General features: G+C 44.8%; 1 protein-coding gene across 1 annotated transcript in view; it reads left to right on the top strand.

Annotated features, from left to right (window-relative positions):
* Positions 1-21,488, top strand: part of TSPAN7 (tetraspanin 7) — a 217,464-nt gene that overhangs the window by 186,360 nt on the left and 9,616 nt on the right. The window contains exon 6 of the mRNA XM_032795761.2: positions 11,382-11,465. Coding sequence (XP_032651652.1) covers positions 11,382-11,465 — 84 coding nt within the window. The remainder of the gene's footprint in view (positions 1-11,381; positions 11,466-21,488) is intronic.

The following is a 21,488-nucleotide window of genomic DNA, read 5'->3' as shown; positions in this document are numbered from 1 at the left end:
CTGAAGTGCAGTTTCTGCCTAGCGATAGGAACAGTGTGGAAACGGGAGATGGAGAAGTGGATAAGGTTGCCCACTGCTTGCCACCAAACACTTACATTGACATTTCTGAAATAAGCAGACACAGAAACCCGACCAGTGAGATGTGAACTCACTTCCCATTCCCATCACATTTGGTCAGGTACAGCATCTTGCACAGAGGCAAAGCTGGCAGGACTGTTTAAATACACAGAAGTGATGCAGCTGACCTTGATACTTATGTCAATCAGCAGTTCTCATTCTCACTGACTTCCCCCCCACCCCAACTTGTCTTCTGTCAGACATTTCAGGCGTTGGATGCTAACAGTTAGCCCAAACAGAGAAAATAGGAATGATTGACATGAAGCATTGTGGGGTAGTGAGATATGTTTGCTGTGCCCCTTCTAATCTCATTGTATTCATAGTGTTGCAGGCAGAACAGAGCTAACATTGACCCCCTCCCCACCTTCAAAAAGATGATTGGCAAAGTAGTATCAAGAGAGACAGCAAAACAAACAAATTAACAATAGAATAAAAATGCAGAAAATGTGAAGAAAAGGGGAAACAATGCAACATATAGAAAATATACCCCTAATACTGTGTTGTGCAAGGAGACATTCATTCCTGGCACAGAACTTCTTTCATATTGACTTTTTGCATAAGATTTTCAAGAGAGGTAACAAATTGTTCATAAAGGGAATAATCCTGATGCCAAATTAAACCTTGATATAACACCATTGACTTCAGTGGTTACAGCAGAGATTAATTCGCCCCAGCGCATTTAGTGATTTATTTCTCTTGTCATTTCTCGTCTCTTTCTAGTGTAACTGTTAACACAAGAAGTTATTGGTATATAACTGAAAAGTGCAGAAATGGTTGGGTGTGTTCTATTTTAATCCTTTTCAGCTGGTACTGTAACTCAGCTGCCTGTCCATCGGGGACTTGGAGATGGGGACTGAGATCACATTTACGACTCTACCGTGTAAAGCAGTCAAATAGAGTGTTTTTCCAGTTCATACCAAAAAGACAATAATACTAGATTAGTTTCCACTAACCTATCCTTCAGTCACAGTAGCCTACTGTGAGCCAATCAGTGCTAATGGATTTGGAACAGGGAAGATGTCGGTCTATTGTGAAACTTGAAATAATTGTCATCAATGTAATGTAGCTGTGTTTGGTGAGTTTAAAAGATTTGCAAAGACATTAATTTACACTTGTTAATTAGTGCCAGATTCTGCCTTTTGTAAGGAGGGAGGAGGGGAAGATGCAGTGGGGCTGAGTTGCACCAGGAGGAATTCTGACTGAGGCTAGGTCTATACTACATGCTTACTTGGGTATAACTACACCTCTACCCTGATATAACGCTGTCCTCAGGAGCCAAAAAATATTACTGCCTTATAGGTGAAACCGCGTTATATTGAACTTGCTTTGATCCGCTGGAGCGCGCAGCCCTGCCCCCCTAGAGCGCTGCTTTATCGCATTATATCCAAAATCGTGTTATATCGGGTCGTGTTATATTGGGGTAGAGGTGTACATCGCTCAGGGGCATGAAAACTCCACACCCGAGTGATGTAGCTATACCCATCTAACCTGCCTCCCGCCCCCCATGTAGACAATGCTGTGTCCGTGGGAGAGCTTCTCCTGCCAACATAGCTACCGCCTCTTGCAGAGATGGAGTAACTAAGCTGACTGGAGAGTGCTACCGTAGTGCAGCTGCGCCAGTGCAGCGTTTGTAATGTAAACTTGTCCTGAGTTGGCCAGAATTCCTCCTGGGGAACCAGGAGCTCTGCCACCCCACACCTCTTCCTCCATCTCCCAGGCTTCAGAGTGCACTCTCCTTGTTGTGTGGTTATTAGAAAACGGACAGAACTGTGGCCTTGGCCTCACTGGTCCACTTACAGGTACTCATGGAGTTCTGATGGGAAGTAGACCTGATGCTTCTGAGCCATACTGTCACTGTGGGAGAAGGTGCAGGAAAGGTTATAGCTCTTACACATGTACTCCTACAAATACCTGACTGGATGGGTAAATAGAGGCTCTTGGCACCCTCCCTCTCATCACAATCTGACCTTGAGTTAATTTGCCTTTTCGCTGTGGACAAAACTGAAATACTATTTCAGATGATAACTGGAAGGGAAATGCACAGTAGTTTAAAATCAGTGCCTTCCAGCTGATCCTTCCAACGTTTAAACTGGGGTGCAATTATCTTGTTCCAATGTTCTGATTTGTACTGCAGACTGACCAGCATTCACGCTCACTTCACAGAGGGCCAATCTTTGTTTTATCTTTAATTTTATTATTTTCTACCAGTGGTTACCCATAGAGTCTCTGTTTCTGAAGTAACGGATTTGATTATTTTGACAGAATTGTCCACGGATAGTTTGAAGGTCTTACCCACATCTGAGAACTCTGTTTAAGTTGCCATTTAAATCAAAGACTTAAAGATCTCTCTGCTTGGGAGCTGTCCCAGATCTCTGAGTTGCTCAAAGAAACTTGAACAAGGTTGACTGTTTCTGAGAGGTGGTAGGGGAACAGGAACAAAAAGCAAAGCGAAGGGGTTGTGACTGGTCTAGTACTGTAGCTTACAGGGAAGGAACAGCCTTGATGGTCTCTGAACAGACTCTCATCCTGTTCTCAGCCAGAAAGGAGGTTTGTGATTAAGGATAAGATTTTTGTCATGGAAGTCAGAAATCCTAAGACTTTCAGAGACCTCTGTGACATTTTTCATTGCAGCTTTGGCCCTGAGGCGGTGGGGCAGGAGATATCAGCTGGTGGGGGGCCTGCAGCTCCAAGCCACAGTGGGGCTTGGATTCTTATCCCTCCTATCAGCCTCCTCCTCCCCCTCCCATTATTTTTAGTCAAGTCACAGACAGGTCTCAGGTTTCCATGAATTTTTGTTTATTGCCCATGACCTGTCCATGACATTTACTAAAAATAACCATGATAAAATCTTAACCTTATTTATGATACTTGCCCGTGTGTATTTTTTGCAGGATTGGGGACATACAGGTGCCTTTGTGGCAGAGGTTGTCGGTCTGTCTGTCTGTCTGTCTCTCTTTCTCTCTCTCATTTATGGATTGAATACAGTTGAAATGCAGTCTTTTCCCTAGTCTCCAAAAACCAGTAACAGGAACAGACTTCAAAAAAAATAAAAGTTCACAAAGAGAACTAATGAATTACCAATGAAGGCTTATTCTAGTGATCTGATCACACGACTGGAAGTCAGAAACTCCTAGACTGTGTTTCCCAACTCTGCTACTGATTAGCTAAGTGACTTGGGAAAGTCGTTTAGGGCTAGAGTCACAAAAGGACCTAGGCATGTAACTGTCTCTTTAGGTCCCTAGATTCCAGAATCAGACTTGGCTGGAATTCACAAAGCCCCCATCCAGCTGTTTCAAAACTGTGTAGGTGCCTAAACTCTCTCAGTGCCTGAATTTTTCCAGGAAAAGGTCTTTAGACACCTATTTTACTACATCCGAACACTTATTTTACTCCAACACTCCACATCTGGACACTTAAGTCACAGACCCCGTCTACACTGCGCCTTAAATTCGAATTTAACAGTGTTAATTCGAATTAATTGTGCACCCGTCCACACTACACCGCTCTGTAATTCGAATTAAAGGGCTATTTAAATCGATTTTAGTACTCCTTCAAAACCACAGGAGTAACCCTAAAATCGATGTTACTAATCCGATCAGTGTAGTGTGGACGGAAATCGAAGTTACTGGCCTCCAGGAGGTATCCCAGAGACACAACTGACCGCTCGTGGACAGCAGTCAAAACTCCGATGCACTGGCCAGGTAAACAGGAAAAGCCCGCGGAGTTTTGAATCAGTTTCCTGTTTGGCCAGCGTGGGCTCTGAGCAGCACAGGTGACCACGTACAGCTGAGCAGCACATTTAAAAATGCAGTCTCCTGAGAATAGAAAAAGAGCTCCAGCATGGACACAGAAGAGCTAGTGGATCTCATTGCTATCTGGGGTGAGGATTCAGTGCTTACAGAACTCCGTTCGTACACGAAATGAGAAAACATTTGAAAGAATTTCGAATCTATGATTGAAAAAGGACACAGGAGGAACTCGTTGCAATGTAGGATAAAAGTCAAAGAACTGAGGCAGGCATACCAGAAAACCAGAGGCAAACGAAAGTTCGAGCAGGTCCGAAAACATGCAGGTTCTATGCAGAGCTGCATGCAATTTTTGGGGGCTTGGCAACAAGTACCCACCCGTGCCGTGGATTCAGAGTCAGTGTTGCAAATACAACCGTGCCTGAGGATTCTGCAGAGGGGGCAGATGACGAAAATGAGCAGGAGGAAGAGATTGCAGATAGCACACAGCTCTCAATACCAAACAAGCCAGGAGCTGTTTTTGAGCCTGAATTACCCTCCCAGCCCAACCAAGCCACTATCCAGACAGTGAAGCCATGGAAGGGACCTCTGGTGAGTGAATGTTTCTTCAATCATGGTTAAAACAGCGTTTTTTATTATAAATTTGGAAGCATGCTTGTCATTCCTTCTTAGCCAGTACAGTTACAGGAAAAGTTCGTTAACATGTCTGGGGATGAAGTGAAAATCCTCCCAAGAAATCTCCATGTTGATATTGGAGGAAATCAAAGAGCCTTTTCAGTAGATTTCGGGGCAAGGCAGCCTATTCCGGTCCCCCATTGAACGAAACTTTCCCTCTCCAGGCATGCATGACGTATTTTGGAATCATTGCTTCACAGAGCATAGGAAGGCTTGTGCTGGGCTTCTCTGTCGTTTGGGCGGCAGGGACTCTCCCAGCTAACAGCCACGCGCTGTGAGGGGTGAGGGAGGATGCTTTAGGAGGGAGGAGTGAGGAGCTGAGAACCCTGGAGAAGTCAAACATAAAGACTTACCATGGCTGCATGGAAGCTGAATATGATTACAGGACTGGAACCTGCGTCTGCATGGTGCTCTGACCCAGGACAGAGGCTCTCAGTATTAAAAGATGCAAAATTCAACTGTAGTGAAACACATGTGCTATAAGGTGCATAGTTTGTTCACTGTGAGTACAATCATTGTTCTGTAAAATGTATCTTTTTACATACTTCTCTGTACTCTCTACCTCCCCATACAGCTGCGCACTGTTCTGTACCCTGCCCCATCTGGAAGCTAGCCAAAAGCGGAGGAGAAAGAAAACTGAGATGAAATATTTCAGAAATCATGGAAGTAAGCCACAGTAACAGAGCTCACATAATGATTGGAAGGAAGTGGTAGCAAAATACAAGAAAGATGCACAGTGACCGGGAGGACAGGAGAGACGCTCGAGATGAAGGTGGCGGCAGAAAAACAGAGGTGACGGGAGGAAGACCGGCAGGTAGAAGAGAGGTGGCGCAGAGAAACCAGCAGGAAGATCAGAGGTGTAGGCAGGAAGATCTACGGGCGTGATGGAACGCTGGAGCTGCTGCGTGAACACACTGAGATCCTCAGACGCATGGTGGATGGTCAGGAACAGCAGCGGGTTACAGAGTGCCACATGCACCCATGTTAACCACCCTCGAAGCTCCCCAAGTTTCATATCTCCTCACCCAGACGTGTTAGAATGCGTGGGGGAAGGCTTTCTTCACCAGAACATTCCACCCCATGGACAGCCCAATCAAAAGCTGACATAAGCTGAAATGTGCTTCATGGCTTTTCCTTACTCGATCCTCCTCCAAAAGCACACCATGCAGGATACTAGATAATTCAGTGCCTCTTTATATAATTACTTTCTAATCAAGAATACATCCAAACGGGGAAGGGTGGTTTTCTTCAGGGCATGATTTAAAAAAGAACTCATGATTTTTAAGCAATAACAAATGACTTTAATACTGAATAAATGATTTTTCAAATATACTGACTTTATTTCCTTCAGCTAGATGTAATCCAAGGGGGGGGGAGTTGCTTTTAAAAGTCCTCAGCAAGCTGTAAGTAAAGGGGGAGGGTGGGTTGCTTACAGGGAGTCAAGAGAGGCGGGAGTGTTCTTCAAGGGGAAACAAGCACTGCAGTCACACCATACCCTGGCCCGCTGAAACTACTTTTCAAGCTTTTTGATGCTCACCGCCTGGTGTGCTCTCTAATCGCCCTGGTGTCTGGCTGCTCGTATGAGCGGCCAGGTGATTTGCCTCAGCCTCCCACCCGCCAGAAAGGTCTCCCCCTTACTCTCACAGAGATTGTGGAGCACACAGCAAGCAGCAATAGCAATGGGGACATCTTTTTGGCTGAGGTCTAAGCAAGTAAGTAATGATCGAAAGCGCCCTTTAAACGCCCAAATGCACACTCTATCACCATCCTGCACTTGCTCAGCCTGTAATTGAACAGCTCCTGACCACGTCCAGCTGCCTGTGTATGGCTTCATGAGCCATGGCATCAAGGGGTAGGCTGGGTCACCCAGGATAAACGACAGCATCTCAACACGCCAACTGTTATTTTCTGGTCTGGGAAGTAATTCCTTGCTGCAGCCGTTTAAAGAGAGTAGTGTTTCTGAAGACGCGAGCGTCATGACCCTGCGCCATCCACGTGGATGCTGGTGAAACGTCCCTTGTGATCCACCAGTGCTTGCAGCACCATGGAAAAGTACCCCTTGCGGTTCATGTACTGGGTGCCCTGGTGATCTGGGCCAAAATAGGGATATGGGTTCCATCTAGGCCCCTCAAGTTAGGGAATCCCATTGCAGCAAAGCCATCCACATGACCTGCACGTTTCCCAGAGTCACAAACTTTCGAGCAGCAGCGTAACGATTGCTTGGCTACTTGCATCACAGCAGCCCCCAGCGGATTTTCCCACTCAAATTGATTCCTGACTGACCGGTAGCTGTCTGGAGTTGCAACTTCCAAGGGCTATTGCCACTCGCTTCTGCACTGTGAGGCTGCTCTCATGTTAGTATTATGGCGTTCAGGGCAGGGGAAAGCAAGTCACAAAGTTCAAAGAAAGTGCTCTTACCATGCGAAAGTTTTGCAGCCACTGGGAATCGTCCACACCGTGCAAAACTATGCGGTCCCACCAGCTGTGCTGTTTCCGTGCCCAAAATCGGCGTTCAATGGGTAGAAGCTGCCCATTACCAGCAGTAGCTCCAAATGCTGGGTCCCACGGTTAGGGAGAAATCAGTCTCCATGTCGTCATCACATCATCGCTCTTGTCGGTCGGTGCCATAGCTGCGCTCCCCCCTCCCTCCTCCTCCTACCCCTCTCCTCCTGAATTTGCAGTTCATGGCTCAGCATAACAGCACGAGAGTGCGCGGTGGTTACACTTGCCGATTGCATTACTGGTCTCAGCAGGTCCATGGTCTCAGCAGGGTCCATGCTTGCTGTGCTATGGCGTTTGCTCTCTTCACCAGGAAAAAAGGCGCGAAATGGTTGGCTGCTGCTTTCACAAAGGGAGGGGTGAGGCTGTACCCAGCCCACCCGGGACAATGTTTTTGGTCCCAGCAGGCACTGGGCTCTCAACCGAGAAGTGGGAACTATGGGATAGCTGTGGAACAGCTACCCACAGTGCACCGCTCCTGAAATCGACGCTAGACGTGGGCATGGACGCACAAAACTCGATTTTGTAGAATCCCAAGTTGGACGCACTAAATCGATTTTATAAAATCGGTTTTATAAAATCGATTTAAAGTAATTCGATTTAATCAGGTAGTGTAGACAAGGCCACAGAGTGATTCATGAAAGGAGGCTACATCTTCCTCTGCCTAATTCGCCTGTGGGGCTCGATCCCATAAGTGTGCTCAGAGCTCACTTGCCGGATTGGGCCCTGTTTACTGACTTGCTCACAACAGCCAGGGGAAGGGAGAGGGCAACCTCCCTCACAACTGTTAGCCCAGGAGCTAGAGTATCTACCTGAGGCGGGGGAGACCCCAGTTCAAATGCTACCTCCACCTCAGAGGGGAAGACAGCATTTGAACAGGGATCTGCCATTTGTCAGGTGAGTGCCCTCGCCATTGGGATGTAGGCTCCCTAGATGTTGATCTCCCTCAATCTCCCCAGTCACCTGTTCCATTATGAATAAATCATTAAAAAATTAATTAGAGCAGGGGGACAGGACCCTGGGTTTCTCACCTCCCAGGTGAGTGCTCTGTCAGGCTACAGAATCATTCTCATGCTTGTGCTTTCTTGTGCTCCCTTTTTCTGTGACCCAAGTGAATTCTTCATGATTTATTCACACTGGAACAGCTGAGGGAGCCCCACTTCAGAATATTCTGAGGCCTAGTGGCCAGGACATTCACCTGAGAGGTGGCAGATCCTTGCTCCTCCTGAGGTGAAAGGGGGACTTGACCCAGGGGTCTCCCACATCTCAGGTGACTACCCTAACCTCTGGGCTAAAAATTATGAGGGAGATCTCCACCCTCCCAGCTTCTTGTTAAAAAAAAAAAAAAAAAAAAGAGCACCAGATGCCAAGAAAGGATTTCCAGCTGAGCATCCGAAACAGAGGGAGGCGCCTCCCTACAGTCTGGATTTAAGCACTAAACTCCCTAAGAAGGGTGGGGTTTGGGATCCATCTCTCCCATTGGCTAATTTCGGCTGCTCCCCAACTAGCATGCTGACTTTTGTGGTACTGATTCTGAGGCACATATCTCTCCCCATTCATTTTATAGGGAACCTGCATGCCTAACCCTGGCTTTGGAATCCCAGTGATTTTTTTGTAGGCACCTAAAAGTTAGGTGTGGTGATGCCAAATGAATCTAGCCCTAAATCTCCCTGCGTCTGGTTCCTCATCTATTAAATGAGGCTAATATCTAACTCTGAGCTGTGATTAGGATTCGCTAACCAAAGTGCATTACAAACAAATGCTAAGCATTATTTTTCTCTAAAATGTTGGTAAAGGAACAGAAATAGGGATATAAATGAAGTGATACAGTAGTTGCTAAATAGGGTTCCCCTGCCCCCCCACCCCCAAAATAAAAAAAAATAACTGTGTGGTTAAAATATACAGAATTTTTCAGGTTTGTTTGGTAATGTCTGCACCACTCTTGAGGGTGCACCAGTTCTGAGTGTGCACAACAAGGACTGAGCAGTTAACTCATAATCATACGATAAATTGCCAGAAACAGTAAATTATGGCGTTCTGGAAAAACATTCTACAAATGAGGTGAGTGAGTAAAGTTATCTTACTAGCATGATCTTTTTAACAAGCAAGACTTTAAGTCTCTCTCAAATTACCATAACTGTTAGCTGTTACATCTTGTGCAAGCAATTGAACAGAATAGATTTGAGAGCCTTTGGGAAAGGCTGGAAAAATGTGAAGGCACATTTGGCAGAATGAAAGAATTGGTTGAAATATCTAGCCTCATTTCATAATATGCAGGACATACAACCATAGTTGCTTGATATGTTAAATGAGTAAGCTTGAAATAATGTATAATGTTGCAAGATGTAATTAGGGATTAATATGTATGTTGAAACATCTTGTAACTGATTTATGGCTGACCCGGACTTGAGTTGCTCTTAACTTTATCTACCATTTCATTACTCTGAGGTTTAAAAAAAAAATTTTTATATTACAAAAGAGGTTCAAGAAATCATGTACTCTAGGTCGTGAATGGCCTACATTTAACAAAGGGCATTTTCTTCTTCTGACCACTAGTGTGCAGTAGAAGGCCCTGATATCCTCTAAAAACATGCTTAAGAGTTTGCAGGATTGGAGCCTGTGTATGCACTTGCATCTGTATGCTGAATAGATTCATCATGCTGCACAGGTGCTGACTTTTTTTTTCCCCCCAGTGGGTGCTCCACCCCTGCTCTGCCCAGAATCTGGGCCTGCACAACCGCTTCCCCCAAGGTCCCGCCCTTGCTCTGCCCCCTCCCCTGAGGCCTACCCCCCATTGCTCGCTTCTCTCCACTGTTGAGGCCCCTCCCGAGGACCTCCCGCAGGCTGCTCTGATCCTTGGCCAGCTCTGCTCAACAGCTGATCAGCAGCCAGACCCCAGGCCAGAGCCAGTGTGGCCAGTAGGTGCTGAGCACTCCCTGTTTTTTTTCTCATGGGTGTTTGAGCCACAGAGCACCCACAGAGTCAGTGCCTGTGTCACACTGGCAATGCTGGAATCAAGACTGAGAAAGGCGAGACAAGTAAAATTCCACTCTTTTCTCAGCTTCCTATAGAACTGACACAGATATAACATCTACACTAAAATACACCTTTGACTGGCCTCCATCTGAGAATAAGTTCTTGCTGCGTTTGGGAGAAAAGCTGGGTTGTTTTGTGTGGGGGGCTTGGTGGGGTTTGTATCCGGGGAAAAAAATCAGACTGTTTGTGCTTGAGGTTTTCAGTCAATGACTTAGATTCCTTTAAACACCTGAAATTGGAAAAGCTAATTGCAAACACATTTTTGAAAATATAATTTAAGAAAATATATGTATTGAGAGAGAGAGAGAGATCTCAAAAGCATGTCCAAGAACAGCCTATGCACACACATTCTCTGCCTTTTACCCCCAGTTCTAAAGGCTGTGTATTGAGGTATGGGAAGAGTGGCTCTGATGGGATCAGGATCTCAACTGTAGACCAGGAATGTGTATTTGAAAGGGGAGGGGGCTTGTTTGTTCTTTTCCACTCAAAAAAACCTCAAGGAAACGTCGAACCCCCTCTGCCTCCCCAGCCTACCCCCCCTTCAGTATTGTCATATATTAAAAGTAATAAGCCATTCCAGACCATGCCTGGTGCCTTTAGAGGGACACTGCCAGGCAGGACGCCTCCCTACACATCTGAGCCATGCTTATGTTAAACAGCAGCAGGTTCCTAAATAGGCTAGTGTTGCAGATGTCAGCGGGCGCCCCCTCCTGGCCAGGCACTAGAACTGCCATGAGCTGAATCAAGGGCCGGAGTCCAAATGTCTACACTGCCGTTTTTAGCCCTGCAACCCAAGCCCTGTGAGCCCAAGTCAGCTGACACGGCCCAACTGTGACCATGCCATGGGCCTTTTATTGCAGTATAGATGTATCCATAAGGGTTCGGAATCTCTCACACAATTCATAAATTGTACAGACATATTCCCAAATTGTCACAGCTAGCATGATTCATTTTTACTGCCTGTATCTTGTCAGGTTCTGCTTTATTTTCAGATCGACTCTGTTGGGGCCTTACTTTTTTTTAAAATACCAAAAAGATTTTCCTTAATAATACAACAGTGTCTTATTTCTTACAGCATCACATTAGGCTTCTTTCCCATTCTAGCAAATTTGTTTCTAAAATGTACTACTTCTGTCCTCACAATTACTGGGTACACTCACCACTTAATAGGAATTGTTTTTAAATAAGATAAGTTAAAGTGTTGTTGAAAGTCATGATAAAAATACCCAATTTCTGACTGAAGCCAAATGAATTGGGGAAAGGGGCACACACTCTCAAAGGCTGATTCTGTTTGTCTTTGTTTTACAGGGCTGTTATGATCTGGTGACCAGTTTTATGGAGACAAATATGGGAATCATAGCTGGAGTGGCTTTTGGAATTGCATTCTCACAGGTATTCAATTATACTATGTGAACTAGGTGGATTTTTTTCTCTTTTCCTCTTCCCCCTGGCTTCAGGGAAGGATTATAATAAGAGACAGAGCTCAGAATGCTCATTAGTCCTTAGGTCATCTGTTCATTGATTTTCTTTTTTCAGCTTAAATTCAGTTTCTCCTTGGGAATATGCAGTTATGATTCAACTAATGACTAGCTCAAGGAAAATCACTTGTCCCTCTGTTGGGTCAAATAGAGGTTAACCCAATAATGCATTGTTTTAAATGGAGCATAAACAACTCAAAAGCCAAATAGCTGATCCATATGTTGGATAGGCTTTTCGCTCTTCAGGCTTTCCTTTTTAAAGATCTTGTTATAAAATTCAAAGACCTTTAAAATAAGAACATAAATTTAGCCTGGCTCATTCAAAAACTGTTTGTTTTTTTAATGCGGTGACCTGCAGTATTTGCTTATTTCAGCTTCACTGTGAAAAGAAAAAAGTTCAGGGTGGGAGAGGACTAATTGTTAAAGCTCTGTTCATTCTGCTGACTTTTCTAAAAGAAAAACCCCTTTGGTTTTTGTGAGGAGAGGCCCCTTAAATCAACGTAGGAGTTCAGTTTCCCTAGCTACAAACAACAGCACAGCTGTAAGGAGAAAGATGCCAGAACCACAGTCTAAAAGCCACACTGTTTCACGATATGTTTTGGCATGCAGAGTGTTCAGGGAAGACTAGGAAGCTGGCTATGGCTCCCTGACTTTCAAACTGCCTTGGCCCTGACATCAGTTAAAGAAGCCTAATGACCGTTTTGACTTATTGTTGGGAGTTGGGTAAAACTCTGGGTTGAGTTAAAACCCCAGCGAGATTGATAGGTGTGAATTTACCCTTCAATTAACATAACTGTAAGCATGAGCTCCCACATAAAAGAAAAGGTATGTGTGAACCTGCCTGGGAGTTTTTGACTGAGTCAACTTCCCCTCTTTCCTGTGGGTGCTCGACCCCCCTCCCCAACCCCCATCCCCACTCCACTCCTTCCATAAGGCCCCACCCCTGCCTCACCTCTTCCCACCCATTCCCCGCCGCCATTCCAACCCGTTCCCCAAAGTCCCTGCCCTGCCTCCACCCCCTCCCTGCCAATATTCCAACTCCTTCCCCAAATCCCCGTCCCGGCCCAGCCTCTTCCCTGCCTCCTCCCCTGAGCATGCCACATTCCCACTCCTCCCCTCCCTCTGGAGTGTGCTAACGCTGCCAAACAGCTGTTTGGCGGCGGCTGGATGGGAAACGCTGAGAGGTAGGTGGAGGAGTGGGGACGCAGCATGCTCGGGTGGGGTTGGTGCCTATGGACTGAGTATTGTTTTGGGTAGAGTATTTGCATTTAGAGATCACACAGAAAGAGAGGATAAAAGAACAAAGAGGGAGAGAGAGGCAAGAAAACCAAGCAATGTTCTCTAAGTGCAGTGTGATACTAGAAAAAGCTTGAGAGCTTTTGAGTCTTATGTTGACTAGAGGGTTGGAGGCTGTAAACTAAGAAACTGCTCATTTTGTTCTCAGTTCCTTTTGCACTCAGAGAAGCAGGATTTTGTACATCCCTTGTAAATACACAAGATTGCATCAAAGAAAATACCAGACTCCGTCAATTTCTACTTTCAGCTGGAACATCCCCAGAGCCCCAAACTCTGACTAGCTATTTGGGTCGAAAAGGAGCAAAGATTAGTTAAAAGAAGCCTAGGGACTGTTCTAAATTATGAAAACTGCTTATGGTCCTTACACATGTGAAAACCAGGAATACTACCTGCATCTTCCACAAAATCTTGACCCTTCTGTAGTAGTCACTTGCCTTGGAATGGTGAGAATCCCCTCAACATGTGCAGAAATATGAGAAAGAAAATCACATTTAGAAGCCCAATGCCAAACTATTTCCAAAACGACAGTGAGGTGCATGCACATTCGTGGGATTAAACTACTTCCATCTGAGCGAATATTTGCCTTCTCTCTTCTAGACGCAGAACAGGTTGACTGTAAACACTACACTTGAAGTTGTCATTACAGCTGGCATTTGCTTTGGTCGTTTAATGTTAAAAATCCAGCACCAGGCTTTTTAGAAGTGTAAACCTGACGGCACGAGGCACCATATTTGTGCAGTGCTTTGAAAATGGGAAGTGCCAGATTAGTTTATTCTGCTTCACCTTAAAACACATGAATTCAGTCAGTGTGCTGCAGGTGAAGACAGTGCTCTCATCTGCTAAAACACCAAGAACACTCTCCTCTTTTTACTGTACTTTACTGCAGTACAGCCCCTTTCTCTTTTCATGTTTGACTTGCACATCCTGTCATTCTGTGGCAAATTGTAACAGGGAGTATGACTGTCCATTATAGAGGTTAAATAGTGTGAACAGCCTTTGTTAAAACTGGAGGAACGAAGTTAGGAGTGACTTATGCATGGCTACACATTTTGGTTCAAGAAAAAGAATTCTCTCTACTGTGCAGTTGTAAGCTTCAGTATTTTTGAGCATTATTCTAGTTTAGAATATTGCCGTATTGGGCAATGTTTCTATGATTTTATTTTAGTCAAATCCCTATTAACAAGTTTCACTGATTTGCTGAACCGAGCCTGTCTCTAAATTCTTCAGTATAACTGCTTCCAAGTACTGAGGAAAGCTGTTAGCAGATCCATTATCCACAGAAACCCAGCCTCAGGTAGCCTGAAGTGTGTTGGTTGGATTAAGGCTTCTGACTGACTACTTTGCCTTGGATGTTATCGTCTGTTTTTTGTCGCCAGAAGACCATGGTGTCTTTGCTAAAGAACCACACTAACATTTTCTTGCCTGAGTCTTGGTTGTGAGGAAACGTCATGCTTTGGTTCTTCACTCTGAGCTGATGGTCAGTTGTACCTGAACCATCTCAAAGCATTGACTCATCCTTCATACAGACACCCAGCAAAAGAACTTTGGTAGCCAGAAGCTGTGATAACACTTGCTTTTTACCACTGTATTCTACCTCTTGACAACCGGTAGTAGTCGACTTGGTCTTGTTCCTAATCTTGATGGCACTGTTATAAAGTGCTCTCTGCATTCTGTCTGAATCTGTTTTTAGGTAGTCAGAATTGTGTTCAATGCAGATATCTTTAAAAAATCCATCCAAAATTGTTTGAGGACTCAGGAGGTAACATGTTGGATTATTTAGCCTTACACAGTTGAGGCGAATTGCAGGATATTTCGTAGGTAAGGATCTGGACCAAGTATAAATCACCAAATCTGCTTTAGCCTAGTCACATCTTTAATGAATCTGTAGTACATGCTGTATTTTTACGTGTAGCATTTTAACTTGGCTAGACATTGTTTGCAGCTGGGAGGACAATATGGAAAGAAGCCAAACTGAAATTGTTTGTCAGAGTTTTGACCTGTCTGGATATTTATTATAGACAATCCATAATTTATGGGCTAAATTCTGTCTTTGGTGGAATTGGATGGTGCAGCAAAGAAGAACAGAGATGCAGACCAGTGCATCCTCTGCAGTGAGAATCATGCTGGCACAGGCTGGATTTATCATGGCAGGCTGCAGGCAACACAATGTGAAATGCACTTTGTTGCTGCTCTGAGCAAGTGCAAAATGCACCCTGGTGTGCTGCTGGCAAGTATTTGTTGCTGATGGCAGTGTACACTCCAGCCAACTGGGGGGCAAGACATTCTTCACTTCCAGCATGCCATTGCCTCTACACTATTAAGGAGGTTGGGGCATGGCACTCAGGCAGCCACACTTCCCAGCCCACACCTGAGCACTGTAGTAAGATTCTACCTGTCTGTCTGTGCAAAGTGACTCCTTACCTCCCTTAGTCCCTACCCCTTGTGGAGCAGACAGCTGAATATAGCCTAATATATGAAGAATACAATAAAGTTGGTTACCATTTACTTATTAATCTATCTTGCTTGATACACATATGGAATCCTCTGACTGATTTCAGATTAAGCAGGGCTAATAGTAACGTAGCAGGCAGAGATGCAGCTTTAGGTGAGGTTTCACTGTTTTTTATTCAGACTAGTTTTAATCAAATAGAAGGCAAGTTGCACTGTTTTGCTCTTCTGCAGTAGAGCATGTTGGCTGGCCTTTCCCTTGCATAATTTGTTAGGTGTTCACCAGTACAGGGAATGTACCAGTTCTCAGAAATGGAAAAAATTGATGTAATGGCATGACTTGTCTTATTGCTCTGGCATGATTTCTCAACCACAATTAGTTCTGAAAAGTTGCTTTGGGACCGATGACGTCTGCACAGTTGGGAAGCACGGACTTTGTTTGTTGAGGTTGAAACCATACTTTTTAGAGAAGCAAATTGTTTTTGGAATCAAGGTCTGACTTTGATTTTTCAGCTGGAATAACTTGTGTTTAGCAGGTGCTCTTCATGAAAATGATCCCCATACACCGGACAACATAAAATAAAACTGTCCAAGTCGCCTTTAAGAGGAATGATTTTTGCTTGTGGAAAACTACAGTGCAGATGTTGGTTTAAAGGACATGGGATAGCCTTTTCAGGTTGGAATTACCATTGAGTTACTCATTAAGTAGGAAGGGATTGTAGTGCAGCTTTAGAGCCATATTGTTCCAGCTTTACTGCAGAATGCAGAGACAGCATACAGTCCACGTACTGAAAACCAATCCTTCAGAGTGCACAATACTGATTCATTTAGAGGTCTGTGGTTGGATTTCCTCTAGTCTGGTGCGGCATCCACTTTGTGCGTATATTTTAGCACTTGCAATTTAATTTCTAGCATAAAGTTGAGTAGTTGCACCTAATTGGGGCCACAATTCAGGTGGAGGCATAACTCTTCAGATCTGTGCCCATAGCTCATGTTTGGGACAAAAGTTCCACCAGAGACAAGAAGGCTGGGCCTCAGCTTGGCTGAAAATACATTAAGGAGAATAAGAAATGTTTGAAATGTCAATTTGCCCAGTGCCAATGTGGCAGACTCAAAGCGGAGTTTCTGTTGGATTTGAAAATATTGAAAAAATATTCCTAAATGCTATAAAAATTACCCCTTTTAAAGGGACAATCTGTAAAAGTAACTACCGTGATTCTGATTTGAGTGTACAGCTTCCTCTGTCTGAGAAGAACAGAATGGCTGAGTAGAAACAGCTGTGAATGGACAGTGGTCAGAAGGAGGAACAGGTTTTTTTGGCAGAAACACTCCAGGATTTGAAAACTTCATAGACATTCTTAGAAGAAGCCAGTGAAATCAAAAGAATTAATGCCACAATGATTGGTAAACTCAGTCCTTTCCAGAGGAGCATGGAGAGCTGTATGCCCAGAACACTGAGGATTGAGAACACAGCAAGAGAAATCAAGGCGCTAAAAAGTGAAGTGTCATTCCACATGGAGAAAACTGGAGTATCAGCTCCAGCAGCTGAGTCTCTGGCTAGTCAAACACATGACTGAGTTTGTACTTATCGCTTTAAATAGGGACACATTATGAGGATGAAACAGCACAAAGGACCTAAAGACCCAACCTGCAAGTAGAGGTGAAATCATTGTTCCATTTCTGTACTTTGTAATAACAGGGAACTCTTACTTTTATCTCTTCAAATCACTTTATGACCATTAATCCTTACAACACTCCTGTGAGCTACTATATAAGACAAGCAATCGTGTATTCCTTGTAAACAAGACTGTTAGGAAGTTGCTACACTTAGGCTGGTCTACACTGTGCGTTTAAACTGAATTTAGCAATGTTAAACCAATTTAACCCTGCACCCGTCCACACAACGAGGCCCTTTATATCAATATAAAGGGCTATTTAAACCGGTTTCTGTACTCCTCCCTGATGAGAGGAGTAGCGCTGAAATCGGTATTGCCATGTCGGATTAGGGTTAGTATGGCTGCAAATCGACGGTATTGGCCTCCAGGGGCATTCCCACCAGTGCACCATTGTGGACCGCTCTGGAAAGCAATCTGAACTCAGATGCACTGGCCAGGTAGACAGGAAAAGCCCGCGAACTTTTGAATTGCATTTCCTGTTTGCCAGCATGGAGCTCTGATCAGCACAGGTGCGATGCAGTCCCAAATCCAAAAAGCTCCAGCATGGACCGTGCGGGAGATACTGGATCTGATCCTGTTATGGGGAGACAAATCTGTTCTATCACAGCTCCATTACAGAAGACGAAATGCCAAGCATTTGAAAAAATCTCCAGGCTATGAATGACAGAGGCCACAGCACAGTGCTGCATGACAAGCGTAACGGAAAGCCAAAGAATCAAATGGAGGGAGGGAGGGGGGACTGAGACTCCAGCTATCCACAGTCCCTGCAGTCTCCAAAAGCATTTGCATTCTTGCTGAGCTTCCAATGCCTGAAGGGTGAAAAAACATTTTCCCGGGTGTTTCAGGTATACAAAAGGCAAAATGAGCTCCATGGTTGCCATGCTATTGGCGTCTGCCAGGGACTCCAGGGAAAAAGGGCGCGAAATGATTGTCTGGTGTGCTTTCAGAGGAAGGTTGAATGAAACTGGTAATCTAGCCTCCAGTCAGACGTGACTTTAGCGTCCAATCTGGTCCTGTCCAAACCTGGACCTTAGCGTCCAAAGTCTGGGGCTTACCTGAAACTCCCCAAGCTCATACCAGCTTGGGATTTGGGCTGCCACCAGGTCAGAAATTTAATTAGAGAAGCCTGACCCCCTCTTTCCTCTCTCTGGTCCCCAACTTCCCTTGGTGGGACACCCAGATTCCAATGCCTTGGATGCTAGAAGCAGGGGAGAAACTCCTCTCCAGGCTGGCCAAAGAAACCGGTTCTCTGCTTCCCAGGAGATAAGCGGTCTCTACCCTCAGGACAATTGAGAGTGCAAAATGCCAACAGCTTGGCTTTGCGCTTCCCCGTGCCTGCTCTTTCCCTGAAAGCAATAGGAAAATAGCCCACAGCCTGGCTTTTCCCGTCCTTTTGCCTCCCTAGGAAAAGAAACTTCCACACGTTTTAAAAGAAAAGTTTATATAAAAAAAAAGAAAGAAATATAAACAATAATCTTGCATTAAGAAACTCAATACAGGCTCTGCTTATAAGAGATATGAAGAAACAGTCTGATTAAAAGATAGCCCATTAAAACCAGGTCCAACAAATCAACATACATGTGAATACACCACAAAGATCATCACTAGCCGAATACAATTACTTTGCGTTCTGGGTACTTACAGAGTTTAGAAGAACTTTAAGATAAAGATGGTTAGGAGGAAACCTTGTTTACTCACAGCGAGAAAACAACAAAGAATCAGCCATCCACATCTATTGTACACCCAAAGCTCCTCACAGCCGATTGCTTTGGGGTTTCCTTTTTGTACTCACAGACTTTTGGTATAATATTTAAAATAAGAAGGGAGTTAGGAGGAAACTTGTTTAACTCACACGCCGACGGAAACAAAAAAAGACACAGAGTTATCAATTCCCCCCGCCTGACTTTAAACAAGTCTAGTTCTCTGATTGGTCCCCTGGTCAGGTGTTTGGTTACCCTTTCCAGGTAAAAGAAACTTAACCCTTACCTTACCTATCTAGTTATGACAACAACATTTACCCAGAATCACCCGCGACACTGTTTTTGCATTGGGATCTCAACTCAGAATTCCAGTGGGTGGGGGACACTGCGGGAACTATGGGATAGCTACCCACAGTGCAACACTCCAGAAATCAACGCTAACCTTGATACATGGACGCACACTTCTGAATTAATGTGCTTAGTGTGGCCGCATGCACTCGACTTTATACAATCTGTTTTACAAAACCGATTTATGTAAAATCGGAATAATCCCGTAGTGTAGACATACCCTTAGGCTCAGATTTTATATAGATTTGAACATGAGACTAGAAACCACATGGTAGAGATGTGAACACACCACACGCTGAATTGCACATGTTTAGACGATTTTTGACCACCAGAATGATCATTCTTCATCATGAAGGATTTAGATTTTTCAGTGTTTCCCAACAATTTGGAAACATTTTCAGATTATCCTTGGCCAGACCAGAAGTTTATCCCAGGCAAATGCTTGGCGCTGCCAGGAGAACATCGGGAGAAAAGGAGATAAATCAAGATAAAATTCAAATTCAGATGAGAGCCTGGGACTTACACACGTGTATTGTTTGAATGTTCTTATTCAAAATGCTGATACCGTAGAACTGGGAGTATAAAACAAAGTAGTAAGTAAGTAAGTAAGAAGTAGATAAGAGCTACAACATATTACTGTGGAGAAAATGGGAAACAGTGGGAGCTAAGCCCTAGTCTGCACTACAGCTGCCGATCTATATAAGTGACGCAATTTGAGTTATGTTAGTAGCGTAACTCCAGTCGACATAGCTTAGATCTGCTTACTGTGGGGTCCATACTATGTTATGTCGACGAGAGACGCTCACGTCCCAACGTTGCTTCCACCTCTTGTTGAGGTGGTGTACAGAAATCGACAGGAGAGCGCTCTCCCATCAATTGAGCGTGTCTTCACTAGACCTGATAAATCGATGCCACTGCATCAATTGCAGCAGTGCAGATTTAGCTCTGTAGTGAAGACAAGCCCTAAGGTGGATAAAAGCGACTGTTTCTTGTGGAGAAGGGGTTTGTGTGGAGATGCAGTGAGAAGGGGGAAGGGGTTTTTGTGGTGGTTGTTGGGGTTTTATTTTTTTGCTGTTTGAGTTAGTTTATTATAGGGGTTCTCAAACTGGGGGGTCGGGACCTCTCAGGGGGTCATGAGGATATTACATGGAGGGGTCGCGAGCTGTCAGCCTCCACCTCAAACCTCGCTTTGCCTCCAGCATTTAGAATGGTGTTAAATATATAAAAAAGTATTGTTAATTTATATAGGGGGATCGCACTCAGAGGCTTGCTCTGTGAAAGGGGTCACCAGTACAAAAGTTTGAGAACCACTGGTTGTTTATTTGTTGTACTGTGGGTAAATAGGTGTAAGCAGACTGTGGGTATGTCTACGCTACGGGTTTATTCCGATTTTACATAAACCGGTTTTGTAAAACAGATTGTATAAAGTCGAGTGCACACGGCTACACTAAGCACATTAATTCGGTGGTGTGCATCCATGGTCCAAGGCTAGCATCGATTTCCGGAGCTTTGCACTGTGGGTAGCTATCCCGTAGCTATCCCATAGTTCCCACAGTCTCCCCTGCCCATTGGAATTCTGGGTTGAGACCCCACTGCATGATGGTGCAAAAACAGTGTTGCAGGTGATTCTGGGTAAATGTCGTCACTCATTCCTTCCTCCCTACCGTGAAAGCAACGGCAACATCATTTCGCGCCCCTTTTTCCTGGATTGCCCTGGCAGAATGGCATAGCCATCGGCAACCATGGAGCCTGTTTGCCTTTTATGTCACTGTCACCGATTGTACTGGAGCCGCTGACAGAGCGGTACTGCAGTGCTACAGCAGCATTCATTTGCCTTTGCAAGATAGCAGACAGCGGTTATCAGTTTTCTGTACACCTCCTCCATGCCATTGTAAATTGGGACGACCGCTGCGGTTGGTCAGTCGTTTTGTACGTCCACTGCTGTCATGGATGCTTTTCTCTGGCTAGAGATCAACCGGGGGGCGCAAAGGACAAAAATGGGAATGACTCCCCAAGTCGTCCTCCTTTATGTTGTATAAAAATAGAGTCAGTCCGCCTAGAATATGGGCAAGTGTGCTACGAGAACCAGTTGACCAAAGAGCTCAGTCCGCTCCGTGTCAGATTCCTGAAAGAAATAGAGCTAGATAGCCATTCTAGTGGGTGCCCTCTCAACAAACCCACCTGTTTGCTTCCTGCTCCCCCACCCTCCTGGGCTAATAACCGTTGCAGTGTCCCGCGCAGAGTGAAAGTAAATAAAAGAATGGCAGGAATAAGAACACACTTATTAGTGAGATAAAAAAGGGGAGGCAGCCCTCCAGTTGCTATGATAGTCCAGGTGGGACATTAAACGGTGCAGGGAGAGGAGCCCAGCATCCCGCTGCCTATGAAGCCAGGCAGTACAGAATCCTTTCTTAGACATGAAAGGGGGGGGGCGATGGAGCTCACCCCAGTTGCTATGATGAAAAGACG

Source organism: Chelonoidis abingdonii, chromosome 1 (genome assembly GCF_003597395.2).
Source record: "Chelonoidis abingdonii isolate Lonesome George chromosome 1, CheloAbing_2.0, whole genome shotgun sequence".
In the NCBI taxonomy this organism is placed as follows: Eukaryota; Metazoa; Chordata; order Testudines; family Testudinidae; genus Chelonoidis; species Chelonoidis abingdonii.
Note: the sequence above shows the minus strand (reverse complement) of the source record. Positions and strands in the feature narration are given on the sequence as shown.